The sequence below is a fragment of the Schistocerca piceifrons genome, chromosome 6 (genome assembly GCF_021461385.2).
Source record: "Schistocerca piceifrons isolate TAMUIC-IGC-003096 chromosome 6, iqSchPice1.1, whole genome shotgun sequence".
In the NCBI taxonomy this organism is placed as follows: Eukaryota; Metazoa; Arthropoda; class Insecta; order Orthoptera; family Acrididae; genus Schistocerca; species Schistocerca piceifrons.
The window spans coordinates 488,705,305-488,730,696 of NC_060143.1; the positions used below are offsets into that span (position 1 = coordinate 488,705,305).

General features: G+C 43.2%; 1 protein-coding gene across 1 annotated transcript in view; it reads left to right on the plus strand.

Moving 5' to 3' along the window:
* LOC124803408 (facilitated trehalose transporter Tret1-like) overlaps window positions 1-25,392 on the plus strand; it is a 63,443-nt gene that overhangs the window by 26,913 nt on the left and 11,138 nt on the right. The window contains exon 3 of the mRNA XM_047264592.1: window positions 22,669-22,962. Coding sequence (XP_047120548.1) covers window positions 22,669-22,962 — 294 coding nt within the window. The remainder of the gene's footprint in view (window positions 1-22,668; window positions 22,963-25,392) is intronic.

Consider the following 25,392-nt stretch of genomic DNA (forward strand, 5'->3'; position numbering starts at 1 on the left):
AAAAGAACGTGCTTTTTTCTGGCCAAAGATAGTAACCCTCCCCTCAAGGCCAGAGGTGGTTTCATTGTCGATCCTTATGATCCTTATGCCACCACCTGGTGCTTTTTGTGTCGCTTCTGAGTTACAGTGGGTCTGAAATGTCTGGCCCAGTCACCCATAAGAAAAAATGATCGTGTGGCATTGATGGCCGAGAGGTCCCGCTCGAAGAATGGCAAATGGTTCAAATGGCTCTGAGCACTAGGGACTTAACTTATGAGGTCATCAGTTCGTACCGGTCGCGCGGTTCCAGACTGTAGCGCCTAGAACCCATCGGCCACTCCGGCCGGCCGCTCGAGGAAGTTCGGCCTCCTGGTTGCAAGTCTTATTTCAGGCGACGCCGCATTGGGTGACTTCCGCATCGGCGATGATGATGAAACGATGATGAGGACAACACAACACCCAGTCCACGAGCGACCCATAAGAAAACCGCGTGAATTGGACTTTGTATGTCGCGGTTCTGACCACTATCGCAGAGGTATTGATAGACGTGGTGACGTGTGTGTAAGAAGGGGTGTGACGACCTCCATTGTGTGACACGACCTCGGTGGCGTTGGACAGTATTACGGTAATATTTGGTGCCATGTGACATCACGACCCACCCTACATCTACATCACATTCTGAGCTCTGGCTTTTTTTTTCCGCGTGTGTCGACACTTTGCCGCATGAAGCCACGCTTTTGCATCATAACACAAAAAGGCTGTAGACAGCTTTTACCCAAATTGAAACTTCTACATCGCAGTAAAAGACGTTTTTTGGGAAAATCTCAAACGTGGCTACAAAACAGCAATTGCGTGTCTCTAAAGAGGTTGAAAAATCAGCCAAATAGTTGCAAAGCAATGGTTTATTAGCCCTTGACCAAGGTTTCGATATTTCTAAAAATATTAACTTTAGAGGGTGTGGGCCCTAAAAATGTATATAGCCAGTTATTTTTACATACCTAACAAAATATTGATAGCAAAATATTTGTGAGGTAAGTGTACTCACTCGTTATATCACGTGATGGTACATTAGATTAACAGAAGCCGGGTGGCTTTTGTCATTTATAAAATTGACAAGAAAAGAATTACCCAAGCTTTAGCTTTAGATAGCAACCAGATTACATTTATTGTACTTCAGAATGACTACTCACAGATAGACGCTTTTGTCAACATAAAATTGTAACAGGAGGCACAGGATAAACTATTTGCATAAGTTACGTGTACATCATGCCAGAGACTAAGGCCAAGTTTTTACGAATACAAGGACTCAAGCGACTGCTACTACAGTTGATATTCCAAAAATCGTATCGATACAGTTAAGCAGGAGGTGCTCTTTTTTATGTTGTGCTGTAACTTTATCAATTTATTACGTCCTCCACCCTTTGTAGTAACAGAATCAATTTTTTGTAACTTACCTTCTGCACACTAAAGCTACGTGCAGTATCACTTTGCTACATAAAATTTTTACAGTTAATTTTCTATTTAGTGTATACCTCTAAAATTACTGCATTTCTTAGTGGCCTTCTATAAGAAATTGTCATATTGCTTTACTGTAAGATTATGCTACTTAACCCCAGCAAGACGCAGTGTTTGTGCGCATGTATACAGCGCCAGCTGCTTTCCCACTTTGCTTATCGCTTAAGCTCCCGTAGTGTCAAGCAGAATTTTTTTCTTTTTAGTGACATTGTTTAGCTTATATTTACTCTTCTTTCCCCACGCATGGTGATCTTTTGTAAACATAACTTTACCTTCTGCATGCTAAAATTTATGTACACTATTTCTCTGTCAGCAAATGTATCAGTAATTTTATAAGTAATGTAGACCAGTAATCTATTACATTTTAGTAGCCTTATAAAGGTAAATTCATGCTTACTTTAATGTAAAATGTTATTCAACATAAGCAAGAAAGCAAGACGCTGACGCTGTTCTTGTGCGCATGTGTTTAACGCCCTCTGCAGCCCAGTTTTGCCTGGTCGCTTGAGCCTGTACAATCATAACAGTTGGCCGCAGCCTCTGGCATGTTGTACACGAACCTTATGCAAAAGTTTTATCCTCTGACTTCTTTTACAATTTTATATTGACAAAAGCCTCAACCGTGGGCATTTACGAGTGAGCATTCATTCTGAAGTACGCTAAATGTAATCTAGCTGCTATCTAAAGCCATGGCTACGGATAATTCTTGTTCTTCAATTTTATATATTACAAAATCCGCTCGGCTTCAGCTAATGTAATGTATCATCTTGTGATGTAACGAGTGAGTACGCTTACCTCACAAATATTTTTCTGTTAACATTTTGTTTGTGGAAATTATTTAGTAACTGGTTGCCTACATGTTTAGGGCCCACACCTTCTGAAGCAAGTATTTTTAGAAATATCGAAAGCTAAGTCAAGGGCTAATAGACCCTTGTTTTACAGCTGGTTGGCTCATTTTTTAAACCTCTACACTTTTTTCGGCTTTCCGAAAAAAATAACTCTTTAATTGCGTTTCACAGTGTATGTCCAAGCGGATAAGTCGGGTTGACGCATTGTAGCACCAGTTACGGTAAGCCGTCCAAGGGGTAGTGAGGGAATCAGACATTCCGTAGAGCGAGGTTCTCATTGGAAAGCTGACACCTGCTGTATTCCTAAAAGGAATCGATGATGAAAGGAATAAAACAGTTGTGAGAGTAAGAGGGGTTAACATTAGGCCTTGTGTCGGATCTAGCACTAACAGAGCAGGCCTCAGACGCATCTTGCAAGGAAGTGCTGTCCATTATATAACTGTTTTAAATGTGAAGGCCATTACGCGAAGCCCTGCATTAAGGAGAGACACATCAGCTATGCACATGAGCTGCAGAGGAGGAGAGAAATAAATACCCAGTCTACTGTCATCCCTTAGAAGGAGAGATGGACGTTATGCAGAGGGCATAACAGGAAAACTGGAAGGACACGACAGACTGTGTGTAGTCGACGTGGTCCTCAAGAACATTCAGAGCTGTGTAATAAGGGGAAAGCCGTGAGATGTTACGTTTGGAATGAACCAAGACATCCCAACTGTGTAATTCCAATCCTAGGCTATCAAGTACAAACAATGAAGATATGGAACCACATGAGGATACAATCGACCCGTGCAGTAAACTTATACCCATTAAACTGCAAAGACAAAAGCGATTTCACGAATATAGGATGTACTCAGGCAAGCGAAGGGACCCCGCATTTCAGAGTACACACTATCACTCAGGATAGTCTAATAAAGGAGTCAGCATTGAAGAGTATGGTGAGCAGAAGCACCAACGAAAGAATAAAATTTTATGTACATACACCGAAGTGGAGAGTGAAAATTTGTACCAACGCTGGGAATCAAAGTCGGGTATTCTGCTCACTAGGCATGTGCCTTAGCCAGTAAATCACCTTTCCACAGCAGTTCACACAACTGCACGGATTACCCTGGCAAGCCTCCATCTTCGATCCAAATTCTCACAGACAGCCGAGAGTACTTAAAATTCCCCCTTATACACACGAACAGAATAGCCGAGGCTCTCCATGTTCTGTAATAGCACCTCAGCATCGAACATAAATGGGAGAGCCAGCCTGAAACCCACGTGCAGGTACTTATACAAATGAAATGACGTAGTTTCAGAGGATTTACTCATCTCATGTACTTGTGATTTTATGCACATCGACTTAAGTGGCAAGTGTATAGAGGAGAGTGGCGTCCCAGTATAATCAGTGCAGTTGTGTGTGCCAAGGTGGCTTAATGGCTACCGCACCTGCCTCGTGAGCAGGAGCCCTGGGTTAGGTTCCCGGTTTTGGTAAAAATTTTCACTCGCCGCCTCATTGTATGTGCGTAAAATCATATCTGTATTGACACCAACGAAGTCTCTAAAATTGCGTCATTTCATTAGGCATCACGAATGCAGTAACAGAGATACGCGGAGTAATGATTTAACATTGGTAGTGGAGAATGTTGTTTGTGTGAAACGCAACTTTCATGCAGCAGGAGACGACTTGCATATCTCATGTGAAGGAATCTTAGGCAGAGACTTCTGGAAGAGCTTAAAGTAATCATAGGTTATATAACAAATACGCTGCGGGTCAAGAACGGACCAGTGTGATTAAAGGGAGAACAAGGACCGAACTGTCGATTATTGTGCCCACGATAGGGCCACGAAATTTTAACTGTGGCTTTCAAAAGTGACTGTGGGACTGCAGAGAATGTGGATTTTAGAATCCTATAGGTGACACTCTTGTAAAATCTGTGACTTAACTTTAGCGAAAATTTAGGCACCCTCTGGAAAAAATTTAAGAGCATCCAGGCCAAAGTTCTTTAAAAGCGACATTGTTCACCTCTTGAAAGACAACCCAAAAATTTTTATGAATGTGGCTGAGTGGAATAATGTATTAAACACCAAATATCGAAGCCCTAACTTTAACTTTTCTCAATAATTATATGGCTTTGTAAGTAGTAATGTCTGAAAGATGTTTGGGAATTCAAACGTACACTATACACTACCTGACGAAAAATATGCAGCACCCACAACAGGACGAAACAGAATGAAATTTTCCGTCTTGAGAGGGATACCATGCGATTAGAAAATCAAGACAAACGTAAAAAGAACTTGGTAGTATGAACCCACTTACCAGTATGACGCTGCACCCCTCTGTCCTGGACCCATGCAATGTTTCGGTTGGAAAGGGTGTCATAAAGGCGTTGTGTCCCCTACTAATCAAGACGGCCCACAACTCTGGTAACTCGTCACAGATAGCGTGGATGCTGACACTGGGACGGAGTTGACAGCTGAGATGGTACCACTGACGCTGCAACAGGGTCAGGTTTGGGGATTTCACTCGCCAGGGTATACGTCAACATCACTCAGGCAGTTCATAGATTCGCCTGCCACGAGTGGACGAGCACTGTCCTGGTGAAAAATGGCAACACCCTACAGTCGCATGAGAGATAACACATGACGATGCAGGATGTCTGTGACGTACTGTTATGCCATCAGGGTTTCGTCACCCTCTACCATCCGTCATATCATGACACCAAGAATAACACCACTGTCCATCTGTATAACTTCGTAAGAATGGGATCTCTCCCCAGGTGGCAGCCATTATCGCTGACGATTATCATCCAGCGTAGTGTAGAACCTCGATTCATCGATAAACACAATGCATCCCGAATCAACGATCCATACTTCCTGGTGATAATACCTTTCTAAACGCAGTAGTTTATATCGTGGTGCTAACAGCTGAGTGCTAGTATTCTCACAGTGATGCGGGATGACACAGAACGTTGTAGAGTGTCCACTACTTGATCTCAGGTGGCAGGCGCAGATGTGAACAAGTTGCTAGGTGAAACTTCCTGGCAGATTAAAACTGTGTGCCGGACCGAGACTCGAACTAGGGATCTTTGCCTTTCGCAGGCAAGTGCTCTACCAACTGAGCTACCGAAGCACGACTCACGCCCCGCCCTCACAGCTTTACTTCTGCCAGTACCTCGTCTCCTACTTCCAAGCTTAACAGAAGCTCTCCTGCCAAACTTGCAGAACTAGCACTCCTGAAAGAAAGGACATGGCTTAGCCACAGCCTGGGGGATGTTTCCAGAATGAGATTTTCACTCTGCAGCGGAGTGTGCGCTGATATGAAACTTCCTGGCAGATTAAAACTGTGTGCCCGACCAAGACTCGAACTCGGGACTTTTGCCTTTCGTGGGCAAGTGCTCTGCAAGGTTCGCAGGAGAGCTTCTGTTAACTTTGGAAGGTAGGAGACGAGGTATTGGCAGAAGTAAAGCTGTGAGGACGGGGCGTGAGTCGTGCTTGGGTAGCTCAGTTGGTAGAGCACTTGCCCACGAAAGGCAAAGGTCCTGAGTTCGAGTCTCGGTCCGGTACAAAGTTTTAATCTGCCAGGAAGTTTCATATCAGCGTACACTCCGCTGCAGAGTGAAAATCTCATTCAAGTTACTAGGTGCTTGGTACAGAACTCGGCGATTCCCCCTTCAAGTTGTCAGAGGTGGTCAACATGAACCTTGGCGACGGGTATCCATACTCCCACGTTGACATTTGACCATGTTTTCTGGGTGCTTCCTTTTCTTTGTCAGCAAGCAGTAATGATGAATTTCATATACTGAAACGACAAAGAAAGTGGTATAGGCATGGGTATTCAAGTACAGAGATACGTTAACAGGCAGAATACCACGCTGCGGTGAGCAACGTCCACATAAGACAACAAGGGTTTGGTGCAGTTGTTAGATCAGTACCGGCCTGTATGGTCAAGCGGTTCTAGGCGCTTTAGTCTGGAACCGGGCACCCGCTACGGTCGCAGGTTCGAATCCCGCCTCGGGCATGAACGTGTGTGATGTCCTTAGGTTAGTTAGGTTTAAGTAGTTCTAAGTTCTAGGGAACTGATGACCTCAGATGTTAAGTCGCATAGAGCTCAGAGCCATTTGAACCCGAGATTTAAGTGAGTTTGACCATGGTATTATAGTCGTCGCACGAGTGGTGGGACACAACGTCTACGAGGTGCAACCGAAGTGGGGATTTTCCCACACGACCATTTCACAAGTGTACCGTGACTATCAGGAGAAAGAAAACTGGCGTTCTACGGATCGGAGCGTAGAATGTCAGATCCCTTAATCGGGCAGGTAGATTAGAAAATTTAAAAAGGGAAATGGATAGGTTAAAGTTAGATATAGTAAGAATTAGTGAAGTTCGGTGGCAGGAGGAACAAGACTTTTGGTCAGTTGATTACAGGGTTATAAATACAAAATCAAATAGGGGTAATGCAGGAGTAGGTTCAATAATGAATAAAAAAATAGGAGTGCGGGTTAGCTACTACAAACAGCATAGTGAACGCATTATTGTGGCCAAGATAGACACAAAGCTCATGCCTACTACAGTAGTACAAGTTTATATGCCAACTAGCTCTGCAGATGATGAAGAAATAGATGAAATGTATGACGAGATAAAAGAAATTATTCAGGTAGTGAAGGGAGACGAAAATTTAATAGTCATGGGTGACTGGAATTCGTCAGTAGGAAAAGGGAGGGAAGGAAACATAGTAGGTGAATATGGGTTGGGGGAAGAAATGAAAGAGGAAGCCACCTTGTAGAATTTTGCACAGAGCATAACTTAATCATAGCTAACACTTGGTTCAAGAATCATAAAAGAAGGTTGTATACCTGGAAGAATCCTGGAGATACTAAAAGGTATCAGATAGATTATATAATGGTAAGACAGAGATTTAGGAACCAGGTTTTAAATTGTAGGATATTTCCAGGGGCAGATGTGGACTCTGACCACAATCTATTGGTTATGAACTGTAAATTAAAACTGAAGAAATTGCAAAAAAGTGGCAATTTAAGGAGATGGGACCTGGATAAACTGACTAAACCAGATGTACAGAGTTTCAGGGACAGCATAAGGGAACAATTGACAGGAATGGGGGAAAGAAATACAGTAGAAGAAGAATGGGTAGGTTTGAGGGATGAAGTAGTGAAGGCAGCAGAGGATCAAGTAGGTAAAAAGACGAGGGCTAATAGAAATCCTTCGGGAACAGAAGAAATATTGAATGTAATTGATGAAAGGAGAAAATATAAAAATGGAGTAAATGAGGCAGGCAAAAAGGAATACAAACGTCTCAAAAATGAGATCGACAGGAAGTGCAAAATAGCTAAGCAGGGATGGCTAGAGGACAAATGTAAGGATGTAGAGGCTTGTCTCACTAGGGGTAAGATAGATACTTCCTACAGGAAAATTAAAGAGACCTTTGGAGAGAATAGAACCACTTGTATGAATATCAAGAGCTCAGATGGCAACCCAGTTCTAAGCAAAGAAGGGAAGGCAGAAAGGCGGAAGGAGTATATAGAGGGTTTATACAAGGGCGATGTAGTTGAGGATAATATTATGGAAATGGAAGAGGATGTAGATGAAGACAGAATGGGAGATAAGATACTGCGTGAAGAGTTTGACAGAGCACTGAAAGACCTAAGTCGAAACAAGGCCCCGGGAGTAGACAACATTCCATTACAACTACTGATGGCCTTGGGAGAGCCAGTCATGACAAACCTATACCATCTGGTGAGCAAGATGTATGAGACAGGCGAAATACCTTCAGACTTCAAGAAGAATATAATAATTCCAATCCCAAAGAAAGCAGGTGTTGACAGATGTGAAAATTACCAAACTATCAGTTTAATAAGTCACAGCTGCAAAATACTAACTCGAATTCTTTATAGACGAATGGAAAACCTGGTAGAAGCGGACCTCGGGGAAGATCATTTTGGATTCCGTAGAAATGTTGGAACACATGAGGCAATACTAACCTCACAACTTATCTTAGAAGAAAGATTAAGGAAAGGCAAGCCTACGTTTCTAGCATTTGTAGACTTAGAGAAAGCTTTTGACAATGTTAACTGGAATACTCTCTTTCAAATTCTGAAGGTGGCAGGGGTAAAATACAGGGAGCGAAAGGCTATTGACAATTTGTACAGAAACCAGATGGCAGTCAGAAGAGTCGCGGGGCATGAAAGGGAAGCAGTGGTTGGGAAAGGAGTGAGACAGGGTTGTAGCCTCTCCCCGATGTTATTCAATCTGTATATTGAGCAAGCAGTAAAGGAAACAAAAGAAAAATTCGGAGTAGGTATTAACATTCATGGAGAAGAAGTAAAAACTTTGAGGTTCGCCGATGACATTGTAATTCTGTCAGAGACAGCAAAGGACTTGGAAGAGCAGTTGAATGGAATGGACAGTGTCTTGAAGGGAAGATATAAGATGAACATCAACAAAAGCAAAACGAGGATAATGGAATGTAGTCAAATTAAATCGAGTGATGCTGAAGGAATTAGATTAGGAAATGAGACACTTAGAGTAGTAAAGGAGTTTTGCTATTTAGGGAGTAAAATAACTGATGATGGTCGAATTAGAGAAGATATAAAATGTAGACTGGCAATGGCAAGGAAATCGATTCTGAAGAAGAGAAATTTGTTAACATCAAGTATAGATTTAAGTGTCAGGAAGTCGTTTCTGAAAGTATTTGTATGGAGTGTAGCCATGTATGGAAGTGAAACATGGACGATAACTAGTTTGGACAAGAAGAGAATAGAAGCCTCCGAAATGTCGTGCTACAGAAGAATGCTTTAGATAAGGTGGGTAGATCACGTAACTGATGAGGAGGTATTGAATAGGATTGGGGAGAAGAGAAGTTTGTGGCACAACTTGACTACAAGAAGGGATCGGTTGGTAGGACATGTTTTGAGGCATCAAGGGATCACAAATTTAGCATTGGAGGGCAGCGTGGAGGGTAAAAATCGTAGAGGGAGACCAAGAGATGAATACACTAAGCAGATTCAGAAGGATGTAGGTTGCAGTAGGTACTGCGAGATGAAGAAGCTTGCACAGGATAGAGTAGCATGGAGAGCTGCATCAAACCAGTCTCAGGACTGAAGACCACAACAACAACAACCGTGACTATCAGGAATCTGGTAAAACATCACATCTCCGACATCGCTGCGGCGGGAAAAAGATCCCGCAACAACGGGACTAATGGCGACTGAAGAGAATGGTTCACAGAAGTGCAACCCTTCCGCAAATTGCTGCAGATCTCAATGCTGGGTCATCAACAACTGTCAGCGTGCGAACCATTCAATGAAACATCATCGATACCGGCTTCAGAGCCGAAGGCCCACGATGGTATGACACAAAGCTTTACGCCACGTCTGGCCCCTTCAACACCGACATTGGACTGTTGATGACTGGAAACATGTTGCCTGGTCGGACGGGTCTCATTTCAAATTGTATAGAGCGGATGACGTGTACGGGTATGGAGACAACCTCATGGATCCACAAACCCTGCGTGTCAGCAGAGGACTGTTCAAGCTCGTGGATGCTCTGTAATGGTGTGGAGCGTGTGCAGTTGGAGTGATATGGGATTCCTGATACTTTTAGATCGACACTTACAGGTGACACGTACGTGATCACCCTCTCTGATCACCTGCATCCATTCATGTCCATTGTGCAGTCCAACGGATTTAGGGAATTCCAACAGGAGAATGCCACACCCCACACGTCCATAATTGATGCAGAGTGGCTCTAGGAACACTCTTCTGAGTTTAAACACTGCCGCTGGCCACCAAACTTGAAGGTGCTGTTCAGAAGATATCTCCACCCCCTCGTATTCTTAATGTTGTCATTCACTGCAGCACTACTTCAGATGTTATTCGACTCCATGCCACGTAATGCTGCCGCCCTACATGATACTAGGCAGGTGTACCAGTTTCTTCGGCTCTTCAAAAATGGTTCAAATGGCTCTGAGCACTATGGGACTTAACATCTGAGGTCATCAGTCCCCTAGAACTTAGAACTACTTAAACCTAACTAACCTAAGGACATCACACACATCCATGCACGAGGCAGGATTCGAACCTGCGACCGTAGCGGTCGCGCGGTTCCAGACTATAGCGCCTAGAACCGCTCGGCCACTCTGGCCGGCTTCGGCTCCTCAGTGTATAACAGAGAACCTATTGTTGGGTGTGTCTTCAGAGATACAATTCCAACCAGCCTTTCTGACCAATGTGGAGTATGCTGTAGAATCTCCCGAATCAGGCAAAAACCTTTCTGGGCCTGAGGATTTCGGAAATTCAGTGTGAGTATCCTTCTGGACGGACAATTTGATAAATCCATACGTGTTACATGAAGAAAGTGTCTCAGATCAAGAACAAGATACAGCTCTGGTATCAAATGGTGAAATTAACTCGCAAAAAATAAACTGCGGATGACAGTGATGGAGTATGGAAAAGATAAGGGCAAACTTATAGAGAACACTATGGAATTTTATAATTCTTGTTTGAGAGAACTTTATGATCGCCACATTTTTTTCTGATCAGCACTTTTCGGGAACACGCAAAAATAAAAGCAATTCTAACAGAGTTAAAGAGAAAACAGCTGGATGGTCTGAGGGAAAATCGTGATTGGAAACAAATTTAGAAGATGAAAAAGCTTCCTTGTATCATCACATACGGAAAACGAAGAATGAGAAGAAAATATTTATGAATGAACAACGTGTTGCGAAAAAGGAAATTCTGCTACAACACAAAAATAATAATTAATCAATTTCGTGTGTTATTAAGGACTTTCACAGTTGGGTAAGTAAAAGTAGCCTGGAGAATGGATTTCCAGGGTCAAGGAAACACAGCAGAGGAAAGGCAGTACAGTACTAACCTGACTATAGCAAATGGTGAAAGTGACCAACATTCACCTCTTGGCACTAGTGGGCCCTGATGAGCAAGTTGCTGAAGGTGGATCGAAGCTGGACTACTGGAATTGCTGAAATCTCATCCGAAATATTCTATTGTAGTTCTTGAAGACTAGGTATACATTAGACATACCTTAGACTCGAAGGCTCCCGACACAAATTAATCACACACTGAGAGATCAGGTGACCTGGGTGACAAGCTAGGCCAGCGACTAGACTGACCTCTGCTAAAGGTTCTGTCGCGAGAATTGTGTAAATGTGCTCCAGGGTTCAGCTGGCTGTATGGACAGCTTCTCCATTCTGTTGGAAATAACAGTAGGTCTTTTCCTCCTCCATTAATGCTGCCACAAATGGTATCTGCTCGTATAGGCCACATCTATTTGCCCCAGTGTAGTGCGATTGAATACAATGAGCCGTCTACAGTGTAGTCACAGTGTCGTTGACAACGTTTTCTAGTGACTGACATCTGTATGTCAGAAAAAACCTCTGAACCAGTTTCTGGGCCAGACACGAGTATGGAAGAAATGGACAGAAACTGCGGACATGTGGTGCTTGTTGAGAATGTGGATCGGCCATGAGGCGTTCCGAGATAGTCCACGCAGTTGCGGTAATACTGTGTTCCGGATGGCGCAGTGGTTCACACACCTGCCTACTAGGGAGGAGATTACACATTTTTACTCGTCGCTGCTGTTTCTGCGTAATGTCCCGATCCCGATGCAGCCAACATCGGTAATCTCTTTTCTTTCCTTTCCTTTCCCTCCCCATCCACTTTTCAAAAAATGGTTCAAATGGCTCTGAGCACTATGGGACTTAACATCTATGGTCATCAGTCCCCTAGAACTTAGAACTACTTAAACCTAACTAACCTAAGGACATCACACAACACCCAGCCATCACGAAGCAGAGAAAATCCCTGAGCCCGCCGGGAATCGAACCCAGGAACCCGGGCGTGGGAAGCGAGAACGCTACCACACGACCACGAGACATCCACTTTTAAATTACGTATGAAGAAGATACAGATTAGAATATCTTCAGTAAATAATTGTGGACATAGATTGCAAGTGATACTCTGAAATGAAGAATTTGGCTAAGGAGAGGAATTTGTGGCTGGTCGCTGATGACTAAAAAGAAAAGAAAAGTGGAATTTCATTCCGATTCCTCCTCCCCCATTTGGGTGCTTTACCTTTTCTGTCTGGTCGTGTTAAGTCATTCTGGAATGAAATACATTACAGGTGGAGGGAACAAAACGCGAAACGGCTGCATAAAAAATGCGAAGAAATCTAAAAAGAAATGCTAATTAGGATTGATTCAACATACATGAAAGTGCAAGAAGAATTCCACAGTGTAACTACGAGTAGAGACAGGTAGAAGGTGTGCACTGAGCCTTGGGCGAGGAATTGTCTGATGACGGGATAGAGGAAGAAATGGTAGTCGATATGGAGGGCATAGGGGCTCCAATATTAAATGAGAGTTTAAAAGGACTTTGGAAAACTTCAGTCAAATAAAGTGGAAGTCATCGATAACGTTCCTTAGGAATTTTGAATATCATTTGGGGAAGTGGCAACAAACGAGTAATCAAGTAATTGTGTACAATCTATGAGATTGGCGACAAATTATCCGACTCTGTGCGAGAACTATCGAGCAGTCAGCTTGACAAGTAACGCATCAAACTTGCCGAGAAGAGTAACACACAGTCGCCTATTAGTATCAGACATCCGCCTTAATTGAGAAAGAAAATTCTGAGAATTTACGTCTGGAGCACAGCATTGTACGGCAATGAGACGTGGACTGTCGGAAGACCGGAACGGAATAGAATAGAAGAATTTGAGATGTGGTGCTACAGGACGTTGAAAACCTGGGTATTTCATAAGAAATTAGGAGTACCTTTGCCGAATCGGCAAGGTGTGAAACATGCGGAAAATACTGACAAGAAGAAGGGAGAGAATGGTATGACATCCGTTGAGGCCTCATGAAATAACTACCTTGTTGCTAGAAAGAGCTGTAAGTGGTATAAACTATAGGGAAAAAAAAGGATGGGAATACATCCAACCAGCATCTGAGGACATTGGGTGCAAATCCAGAAGAGGTTGATACATTAGAGGAATTCCCGGTGAGCCCCATCAAACCAGCCAGGAGACTGAGACTAAAGAGCTTTGCGCCATGAGATATAGACCAGTGTGTGTCGGCTTCCAGTAAATAAAACTCTCTAACAGCCCATCTGATTTTCGTTCGAACAAAATAGCTTAAAATTTTCTTTAACTCTACATCCCAGCTGTGAAACAGATAGTATGGTGTAGTCTCTTCATACGATCAATGAACAGGTGAAGAGCTTCGTTATATATATATATATATATATATATATATATATATATATATATTTGTGAAGCATTAATACAAGGATGTCGCCACGAAAAAGTACGTTCTCAAATAACTCAGCCATATTTTGTTTAATACTCCATGTGACCGCAATTTTTGAACTAACTGTTGCCATCGTGCACAGACCAGTAGTTCTCGAAAGTCGAGATATACTACATCCTCCCGATTGCCTTGAGCATGGATTTCAGGGTATCACATGAGAAAGGCTCAGCGTTAAACACCAGGAATTTGGAACAAACCTTCTTTTCTGCCACCAGCTTTACAATTTTATTTAGTCTCTACCGGTTTCGTTACTGGCTGCTGTCTTCATTTGAGATACTGCAAGGTGCAAAGCAGGATAACACAAGTATATGCTTTCCTACAATCTTACAACATGAAATTAGGTGCAAAAATTCTTGAAGCATAATGTATTATTTACGTGATCTACACAAATTATTCAAAAATACGTCTCTGCCAAATACGGTAACATCTATGTGAGGAATTATCATAAAAATTGTTTCACTGAATTTTCATTTTAGGAGATTTACACAATCAAAATGAGTTAACATGTACACTCTTATTAATATTAATTTAATTAATATTAATTTGGTTATATTAATTTTTAACATTTTAATTTTATCTTTGGACTGATGATGATGAGGATGATGATGACAGAGTTAGGTTTGTGGGACGCTCAACTGCGCAGTTATCAGTGCCTGTACAAAGTCCCAATCTTAACACAGTCTAGTCTCGCCACTTTCCCGATGATAATGAAATCAGGAGGACAATGCAAACGCCCAGTCGGCGGTTGGAGAAAATCCCTGACACACCGGGAATCAGGAATCAGGAGCCCGTGATCCAGAGGCAGCAACACTAGGCACTTTTTTTTGGGGGGGGGGGTGCCTTCCTGGCGCCCAAAGGGAGGCGTGGGAGGCAAAGTGGGCAGGGGTTGCAACCCGAGGCCTGCCCACCACGTCCCGTTCCACCCTCCAGGAAGCAAGGGGTGTGTAGCGAATGTGGAGTAGAGGTACAATGAACATTAATAGATTTATTTAGTTATTTCCGTTTTTTATCAGCATTAATGCCACGAAGAATAGCAGGAAATCTGCGAAACTGCGTCGCGAGGAGGAGGGCGCAGCAAGACATCAGACTCATTGACACTATCGACTTGTAGTCTCCGATGACGAGAGGATATATCGGTTCTAAGTTTGGAAGAGGAGGGGATCATTTCTTCATGACAGGAACACCAAACTCTGGGATGGGTTAAGGAAGACACTGCAAAGGAAATCGTCTGTATTTTGCACTATACCGTTCGTTATGGAACTGCCAAAAATCAAGGATAATTTTCTCGCCATCAGCAAACAGGTAATGAGCTGCGTGTCCATAAATCCAATTCACAGAATTCGTCTTGGCTTGTGTGGAGTATCCCGCGTCCGGAAATAGGAGCACTTCCATACATGTCTGATGAAGAATCGTACGGGTAATTACAGACAACATCTGTCGCACCAATAAACAGACACCCATTGCCGATCTGCACACCAGACGATGCTCATCTGTGTCCAAAACATCACAATGACACACAACGGGGTATCTGCGAGATGAATCCGGTGAAGGCGTATGTGGCGTACTTGTTTCCCATTGACAGTAAGGTACCGTGCTGACTGGTCGTCAGTGTAGAGATAAGGAGCGCACACCGATCGCCGAACAACAAGCAAGTCGACATGGGGATGCTTCCCATCAACCACATTTGGTGATCTTTGCTGCTGAAGAAAATCACAGATCGTCTCCGTGGATTTCAAGTGCGCTGACATTATAGCAGTACGGACGTAGCTCAGTTCAACGAAAAAGTGGCGGAAGTAAAAGAACGGTGACGGGACAACCGAAGGCGGGATAGACGCTGGAAAATGGAAATGAGCGTTTGGCGTCATTGGCCGGGAGGCCCCTCGCGGGGCAGGTCCGGCCGCCATATCGCAGGTCTTATTACATTCGGCGCCACATTGGGCGACCTGCACGCCGGATGGGGATGAAATGATGATGAACACAACACAACACCCAGTCCCTGAGCGGAGAAAATTTCCGACCCAGCCGGGAATCGAACCCGGGCCCAGAGGACGGCAATCCGTCACGCTGACCACTCAGCTACTGGGGCGGACAGGGATAGACGCTGAGAGTGGGTGTGGCGCGCGGGCCCCCAGCAATAAGTTAATAAGACGCGTAGGGCAACGGAGCCACAACGCCATTTGAGAGCCATTGAAAAGGGTATGGCTCTGTCAGGCACATGATACACACCTAAACCGCCCCTACACCGCGGGAGGGTGAGGGTCTCGTACCTTATCAAGGTACATCCGGGGCAAACGCGCAAAACGCAGGAATTTTTAAAAATTGCGGGAATTTTTCATTGTTTCAGTTTTTCAGTTAAAACTGACATTCTAGGAAAGAATATTACTGTATCCCGCTACTGCACTATAATACTGCAGAGATAGAACATAAACGAGAGGAAAAAGCTTAGTAAAACTGAAGTTGCAAAGGAACAATGCACACACAAGCGTCTGACAACAGCAAAACGTATCTAGGGCTTTAGGACGAAGGCTATGCAGTACTTTGCAACAGCAAACTGCTTCCGATGAGTGTGACGTCACAACTGTTTACATTAGGTTCGATGTAGTCGTTGCCAGTGGATTCATGCGCAGTTTGGTCGCCTATGAACAGTACTTTCTCCCGCTTCTGGCTACTTAAAATGTGGCAGTTAGCTATGTAGGCGTGACAGAAAAAATTTTCTGTCGCGCCCAAGCTGCCAAATTCGCGCATGCGCAGAGCAGTCTGAGTTGTAGAGTGGAGGGGGTAGTCTCCACGTGACCCGTGTTTACGTTTGGTGATTTTGCTGTTTCCTTTTCGTTTACAGCTCTCATGTCAAATGAACACAAGCGGATTTCTGTGGTCTGGAGCTATCAAGTGAATTAAAGTACATTCGCGTAATTACAGAAGGCTAAAGTATGTTATTAGTTTCAGTTTTCTTATTTCCACGTTTTTGGCAGTCAAGCATTAATACCCAGCAAAACAATGAAGTTATTTTTGTCGATTATCGAAAGATATGTGGTCTTTATTAATCTTTTCCGCTGAGGCAGTCAATTTATTTGAAACGAAGCGTTTCATTCCATACTATTGGCTAGTTTCAACTGTTCAATGAATTTCAAGTGCATGTTTTCATCTTCTGGTACATGTGGTATTATGCCATAATAAAGAAGATAGTACAGTGGTGCCATCCCAAATAAGTTTACATCCCAAAACCCACACTGGAAAGCTTAATATCAGACTGGGGCCTACTTCATTGTGAATCTCGACATACGAATGTGCACTGTAAGTCGAGTTATGGGTTTTAGTATAATTTACGAAATTCCGATGCTCTTGGAGTTTCCTGTGATGTCCTGCTTCTTTTATGGCATGATTTAAGATCACTGAATGCTTTATACTTACAAGCATACGGGCTTCCTATTTCATCGTAGTTGTGCACGCGCAGTAACGCTTGTTTCCGGCGCTCTCTGGCAACTGCTGAAGCGAAGCTATTTCTAACACGTAGCAGGAAAATTGCGAATCGGATCTTGAAAAGAGTTACTTTGAAAGTAAACTTCCTTTTACGCAAGATAAATTATGTTACGTGCTAGAACGTGCGATGAATTTCTTAAATCACAGAGCGTTTGACTCTCAATACGTTGACAACCAGCGTCTCTGAAGAAATTAGAGCGCGGAAAACCAGAAATGTATGTCATTATTAAAATTTTACTGGGACATTTGTCTGATGTAGGTCCTATCTTTGCCGTCCGCGGTGGTCTAGCGGTTCTAGGCGCTCAGTCCGGAACCGCGCGACTGCTACAGTCGCAGGTTCGAATCCTGCCTCGGTCATGGATGTGTGTGATGTCCTTAGGTTAGTTAGGTTTAAGTAGTTCTAAGCTCTAGGGGACTGATGGCTACAGATGTTAGGTCCCATAGTGCTCAGAGCCATTTGAACCATTTTTAGCCCTATCTTTAAGTGTAACACAAGCAAGAAAGACCAATATAAGTGAAAGCTCCTATTTTATCATTAATCTCAGAGACCAATATTACATGATAAAGCTTGGCTTTTCTTGTAGCTACACCATGTATCTTAATTTAAACCATCAGCTTCTTGTAATTGTGTTTTATTCCTGCTACTTAACATTGCTGTTGCTATTGGCTGACTACATCACGTGCCCTACGCTCTAAATATCTGCTGCCATCGGCTGGCGTGATCAGTTACATGAGCTTACAAAATCGGATCGTTATCTCGATTTCAATTCTTCGGAATCTAAAGTGCTGTTTTTGGTGGAGTTCGAAATTATACTTTCGTGATACGAAAATATGCAGCATACATGTTGCTACACATCAAAGATCTTTCAAAAACATGTTTTTTTTTTCTAAAGCGGCGGAAAGTTCTAGGACGGTGTGTAAAACCTTAACCATTCAAAGGGTTGCTAATTTTTTTACAGTTCTGAGGGAAAGTATAGTGCCACCCAGGAAAAAACTGTTTTTAACCGGTAAATCTGAGAAAAATCCGGGAATTTTTTTCCTTGTCCGAGTATACACCCTGCTTATCTTGAACAACAAGCCGTGGCAAGAAAATGATCCCAATGCCGCTAGGATAAGGCGGGCCATGGATGGCGGAGTGGAGGGAATCTGTGCCACGTCGGGATACGTGACGCCAAATATACATTAACACTAGATATACACAGCGAACTTCGTTCTGCCTCTGAAAATCTTGATATGTTATAGCTGACCCGGCAGACGTTGTTTTGCCATATAAATCATCTTTAGTCTATAAGAATAATGTATACGTGTAACACAATGTATACGTGTAACACAATAGCCATTGTTGGTGGAAGCTCGTGACACAAACAATAATAATTGCCGAAAACTGTGTAGGGAGTGAGAAAAGGTTTAGGGGGAAGTCCCGCAGTGTCGGCCACTATTACCTCTATCGTTTCTACGGTAGGTCGCGCGGATTTAACAATTGCAACCGATACACGGCTCGTCCATGAGCATACAAAGATAGCGGCAATTTCGCGTCGAAATGTGTTCGCCAGTGTTATGAATAAGGCCAAGCGCACACGCATCGATTTTTATCGTAAGCAAAAATATTGTACGATTAAATTCTTTTAGAGGAACAAGGGACAGCGTAGGAACTTCTTTGTTCCACTAAAAGAATTTGATCCTACAATATATTTCCTTACAATAAAAGTCGATGCGTGTGCGCTAGGCCTAAATTTCGGTTTGGCGAATGACATGTGCTTCCAAGTTAAACTTCTCCGTCTAGTTACCTCGATTCAAAGAGAGATTTGAGTCGTTGCTTTTGATGCGTCTTCTTCAGTTACCTATCTATCGAGTAGTGAAAGACTATTACCGGTAGACACCTGGCGGGGATAACTGATCAAGTGATAATTGATCAGTTATCGACCAGGGTTGAAAATTATTAAATTACTAAAACCGCTATTAAAAAATATGGGTTGGTGGTAGAAGGTTGAAAATTTAGGGTTGCGTGTATTTTGTAATGCCACATCATAAAAAAATAGAAATAAAAAGTTCTGTCCAAAAGGTAAGAAAAAATTTTTGTGGTGGACCACCCTTATCACTTATGGGTATGAAAAATAGATCATGACCGATTCTCAGACCTACCGAATATTCATGTCAAATTTCATCACAATCGATCTAGCCGTTTCGGAGGAGTATGGCAACTAACACGGTGGCACGAGAATTTTATACATATGGACATTGTGTCCGTTGCAGATCCACAGTCGTGCTTCGGTAGCTCACATGGTAGAGCACTTGCCCGCCAAAGGCAAAGGTCCCGAGTTCGAGTCTCGGTCTGGCACACAGTTTTAATCTGCCAGGAAGTTTTGCATCTGTCAGTGTTTCCTGTGAAAATAGTAGCCAATAGCCAGCAGAAAATTGTAAATTTATGGTAAAGTCCTATGGGACCAAACTGCTGAGGTCATCGGTCCTTAGGCTAACTTTAACTTACGTTAAGGAGAAAAAACACATCCATACCCGAGGGAGCTGCGCGAACCGTGGCAAGGCGCCTCACACCGCGCGGCTAGCCAGCAGAGACGTTGTAGTACTGTTGGGACAAACAAAGATTGTTTCCAAATACACAGCCAGAAACTGCACCTGGAAAGACGATATCGACCTTAATCCAATAACGACATGTACTACCTGGGGGACAGCAGATGTACTAGTAACGGTTTCAACGTCGTCTGCTAACATACAGCGTAGTGGTATAGCTACCAGAGCGCCATCTGTGTCTACCCTTTAATACGGAATGCTCACAGCCAGAGATCAGTGTGGTGCAAACGTGTGAAGCAAGCAGGCAACCAAGCCGTGGCGACTCGTGGTTCCAGTGAGTTTGGAAGGTGTGAAATTGTGGCCTTCCGAGTGGCGGAATTGTCCTTTCGGAGAATTGCTACGCAAGTTCGACGTGCTGCGTCATTTGCGCAGCAGTAGTGACATCGCTGGTCACGTGAACATACGCACACCCGTAGACGAATTTTGGACGACCGCACATCACAGACGCCCGCCAGGATGGTGATACCGTAATGGGAGCAGTGGCAGGTAATAGAGATAGCTAGTGAGCCCAGACATGTTTACGCGACCTGTTGCGAACTTACTGGCAGTGGGGCTTCAGGTATGCACCCCTCTAGCTCGTCTTCCACTCACGTCACAGCGTCAATGGACACGGCTCGACTGGTGCCGTCAGAGGATGACTTGGAGGATGGAATGAGCGCCGTGGATGGAATGAGCGCCGTGGTCTTCAGCAAAGAAAGCGGATTCTGCCTGCATGCGAGTACGACATAGACCTGGCGAGCGCTGCCTCCTAGAATGCATTCGTCCAAGACACTCCAGGTTTCATGGACAGGGGTGCGACAAGCTACAACCTTTGGTGTTTGTGGAGGAGACGTTAAACACTGCTCCGTAAGTGCAGAGTGTTATTAGACCCGTTCCTTTGCCAGAAGGTGATGTGTTTTTTTTTTCAACAGGATAATGCTCGCCCACACACTGCAAGTGAAACTCAATGTGCTTGACGAGACGTGCAGCACCTTACCCGGCCACCAAGATCTCTGGACTCTCCAATAGAGCAGGTGAGGATATGATGGGAAGAGAAGTGACGCGTACAGCTCGGCGACCAACAACCCTTACAGGACTACATGAACAGATCGAGCACGGGTGGCACAACGTATCCCAGGACAGTATTCGACAACTGTATGATCGACTGGATGCCAGACAGCGACTGCAGTGCCGCGCTTGAAGATTACACCACTTTCTACATTTGGTATTTCAGCAAGGGCCGATACCTGGTACCTCAGAGCTGCTTGTGCTGTATCAGGCAAATCCAACATCTTCCATGAAAACCCCGACATGATAGCAAATCCGGCAATATGTCACATAGCTCCGAATAAATCCTGACACTAATTTAACCAAAGTAATACGATCAACGAGTGAGCAAATGGAATACCACAGACTAACACAAGAACGCCTAAATGCATGTCATACCTTCCCACCGTGAAACAGACGCAGTTCCAAGGGGAGAAACGAGAACAGAAGCCGAGAGCAGAGCCGTGTAGGCTAGAAGGCCCTACGATAAGGGACGGACAATCACGTCGCCAGCCAACCGCCAAGACCACCCCCAGCCCATGTTAAAAGATAGAGCCCTCCAGAAGAACAGTATAAATCTTACGATAACACTAAAAGGGCCACACCAGGTGCAAATTTTAGCATGAGACTTTACGCATCTCTGTTACGTAGCAAACATTAAAAACATTGCCCCACCACGAAAAGTATAATGTTTCTGATTGGATAGACAAAATTTTTGAAGGCAGAGCTTAAGGTTAACATTGAGAGCCTGATTGGTCACTTGAAAACACAGCCAGATACCTTTTTCTTAAACCAACTTCGGTAAACAGTAGTAAGGATAAGTTCGAGAGAGTTGCTACCGAGGCAGCGAGGTGTGTAGAGCTGCGCCGCCAGCCACCCCTGATGCTGCCTAACCACCTACAAGGTAATGAACGCACGCGATGCTGCATAAGAATGCATAAGGTTTCACTCAGAACTGCAGAAGTCTCCACTCAGAACTGCAGAAGTCTCATCTGTTACATCCCCTTTTTACGTAATACTAGTGTCGATCGTCAATTAAACTTCGTGATATTCACATTTGCTGCTTGAAGTTAAAATCTGAAACGCGATGATTTTTCTGTTATATCATTATTGAGAAGCCACATCAGCCACTGTAATTTACGACAAGTTAAATAAGTAATTAAAGATAATTGAGGGTCAATGTAGACCATTTTTGATAGTTTTCTCTTTTATGAAACTTAATTTAAACCTAGATTATAGATGTGATATGGCATAGGTCATCCTTCGAGCCATTATAGAACTTGGAAACCCATTCAGGGAATATTCGTTCACATTTTTGTTGAGCGCAGTTGGTTTTTATCATCCTGTATTAAAATATTTCCTTTTATCAGTAGTACAATTTATATACAATGCTTTTTGAGTAGAATAAAATTTCCAGTGGTAAACTTAACTGCTTTTTCGATATTATTTTACCAGATAACTAAAAATAGGAAAGCCTTGAACCCCTTCCACTAAATTTAGTTAGTATTAAGATTCTTTTACAGGGAGTGCAGTGGAGATGACTCTGAAATCATTAAGTATTTGGTTATATCATCGCTACTCTCAGTGAACTCTTCTGAATTCTGCATGTCATGTGTGGTCTGGCGTCTCCTTACTAGCAACAGGTCCCAGGTTCCAACTAGTCAATTCCCTAAGAAACACGCTCAGAGCGTCGTTGCGCGAAAGTGGTAGGGGGACACGACTTAGAACAAACAGACACCACGCAGAATGTTAGAGTCCTATTGACCTATAAATGTAATCTATAGGAGCTGTGGCGACAATAAATCTTGAGTGAATTGGAAACATGTAAAAGGGTGTAGTAATTTTTCCCTGCAGTGTATTTGCAGGCTGTTTATTATGATTTTCTGAGAAGGCGTATGTTCTGTGTCAAAGGCGCTGAGGTGGCTTCGCCGAGGAATCTCAGATGAGCAGGTGGAGTGTGAGATGGAACGCATTCGGGCGTCCCTGGCTGGACACGGCACCCAGGATGGCGGCGCCGGACGCGTCACGCTCAAGGAGATCTGTTCCAGAGCCCCGCTCAAGGGCTTCGCCATCGTCGCCACCCTCGGCGCCAATATGCAGCTATGCGGCTCCTTCGCTGTGCTTAACTATGCCGTCATGATGTTCGATGAGGCCGGCGGATCTGTGCCTTCCGAGGTGGCAACAATCATTCTAGGTGCGCTGCAGGTACGTTACGTAGCTCAGTATGTGACGCAGTCTCCGCCTGCAATGTTTCCCTTTTAAGTTAACGATGTTTGTCAAACTTCATTGTAGCTGACCATGAGATGTTTATTTTTATATTATTTTTATACTCCGCGCTACCGGCTTCGATCAACGGACAGACAAAATCCTTAAAGTGCACAGCTCACAATACACCGACAAAATAAAAATTAGGGCGTTAAATAACACAGCAATTGCTTAATAAGCGTACCCAGCTTGTCACTATAACATTTGAAGTAAACAACTTCGACGTAGATAGAAAAACGTAGCTTCTGTTGTAACCAATAATCTGCAAAAGACGTAGATATGTAGGACAAGCACACAGGGCGATCGTACATTTCAGACTGAAGAAGGCTATAATGGACTTGTAGTATATATATATATTCCAATAGCTATTTGACTATTTACATTATTAAAAGATAAATGAGATACAAGATTAATTCCTCGTATGTGCCGTTTTACTTATTTGAGATCCCGCCGGCGGCCGGAGTGGCCGAGCGGTTCTAGGCGCTACAGTCTGGAACCGCACGACGGCTACGGTCGCAGGTTCGAATACTGCCTCGGGCATGGATGTGTGTGATATCCTTAGGTTAGCTAGGTTTAAGTAGTTCTAAGTTCTAGGGGACTGATGACCTCAGATGTTAAGTCCCATAGTGCTCAGAGCCATTTGAACCATTTTTTTGAGATCCCACTATTCACATATTCCTTTCACTGATATGATTAAAAAACGCTAATTTCCTCAAATTCACTAAAATACGACACATAACCTTAAACATATTAACTCCATGTTTTCGAATTTACTTTTTATTAGTTTGCCATTGCACGTTTTCTAAAGCTTTCTATCACTACACATGCCACTGTACTGTAAGCGTTTTCATGATTATGCTTTGTTGACACCGTTTGTTAAGTACGTTTCTCGTTAAATTTACATCGTTGTTACATCTATGTACTACAAAACACTCCAAAGCTAGCACATGTACCTGCGATATGTACACATGATCAATGTTACAGCTACAGTCGCTCTCTTACCGTCTTTGTCCAAGATTCGCAGCGATTTGAATTAGATCTTTGCTGTTAAATTTTTTTTTCTTCAAGTTGAAATGTGTTGTCGTCTTTTATGCGTGTTCTGTATAACTATATCTTTTGGAGATTAGTTGTTGCACCAGAAGCTACATTTGTGTATCTACATCGAAATTGTTTACTTCAAATGTGGTAGTGATTAGCTGGTTATGCTTTGTAAGTAATTGCTATGTCATAATTTTTGTTTTGTCAGCATATTCTGACCTACGCACTTCAACGGTTTTGTCTGTCCGTTAGGCTTTGGCTTGATAATGGTCTACTGATCGAAACAGGTAGCATTGAGCATAAAAATATACATCTGAGGGTCATCTACAATGAAGTTTCACAATTATTTGACAGTTCTAAAGTCCCATCTCATCACAAATCTAATCATCAGTAATTTATTTGGTGTGATGCTTTTCTCAGTTGCCTCTTACCACAGGTTATTCATTACATCTCTACATAACAACTACACCAAACATCCTCCGCAACATGTTGCGCTTAAACAAATCGTAGTCTGCAGTAGGCGCATTTTTCTGATAAGCGAAAACGTGAGGTAGAACAAAAATAATGGGAAGAGAGGGGTGGAATAGGAGGAGGAACAGAAATAAAGAATGAAATAATAAGCAACCAATTGCATAAAAGAAATTTAAATTTCTAAATTGGTTGCTTAATATTTCATTGTATACGGCTACAATTGCTGAAGATGGATAAAATAGTAACAATAAGGAAAGAAGATGTAGGGAATGGTTTGAAGGACCTTAAAATAGGGAGATAGTAGAGGCACATCGACGGAAAAAGCTGTAACACAAAGAAGGAGTTGTGTGACATAAACGAAAGTTAGTCGGCGTGTTTCTACATCTGAAAGATGATATCTATTCACATTTCAAGCCAGTCGCATTAGAGGCGATAGTAGCGCCACTATCAGGTAGCATATCATTTTTTCTTTAAACTGACGCTGTAACAGCCGTGAGCGTTAGTTACCTTTGAGACTGGACGCGGTGAGTCAACAATCAAGAATGCCTTTAAGGCGATAAAGACGCAATTATCAGCACCTCACTGAGGTTGAACGATGTCGTGTAATACGCCTACGAGAAGCTGGATGTTCCTTCTGTGATACTGCGGAAAGACTTTGCAGGAACGTAGCCACTGTATGTGATTGCTAGTAGTGGTGGTCACGAGAACGTAAGGTCGCAAGAAGATCTGGGCCCGCATGGCCTGTACGGAGAGGGAAGACATCCATGTTTCGCGTGTGGCTGTACCGCATCGTACTGAATCTGCAGCAGCAATCTGAGCAGCATTTGGAACCACAATGACAGAATCGGTTAATTCAAGGAT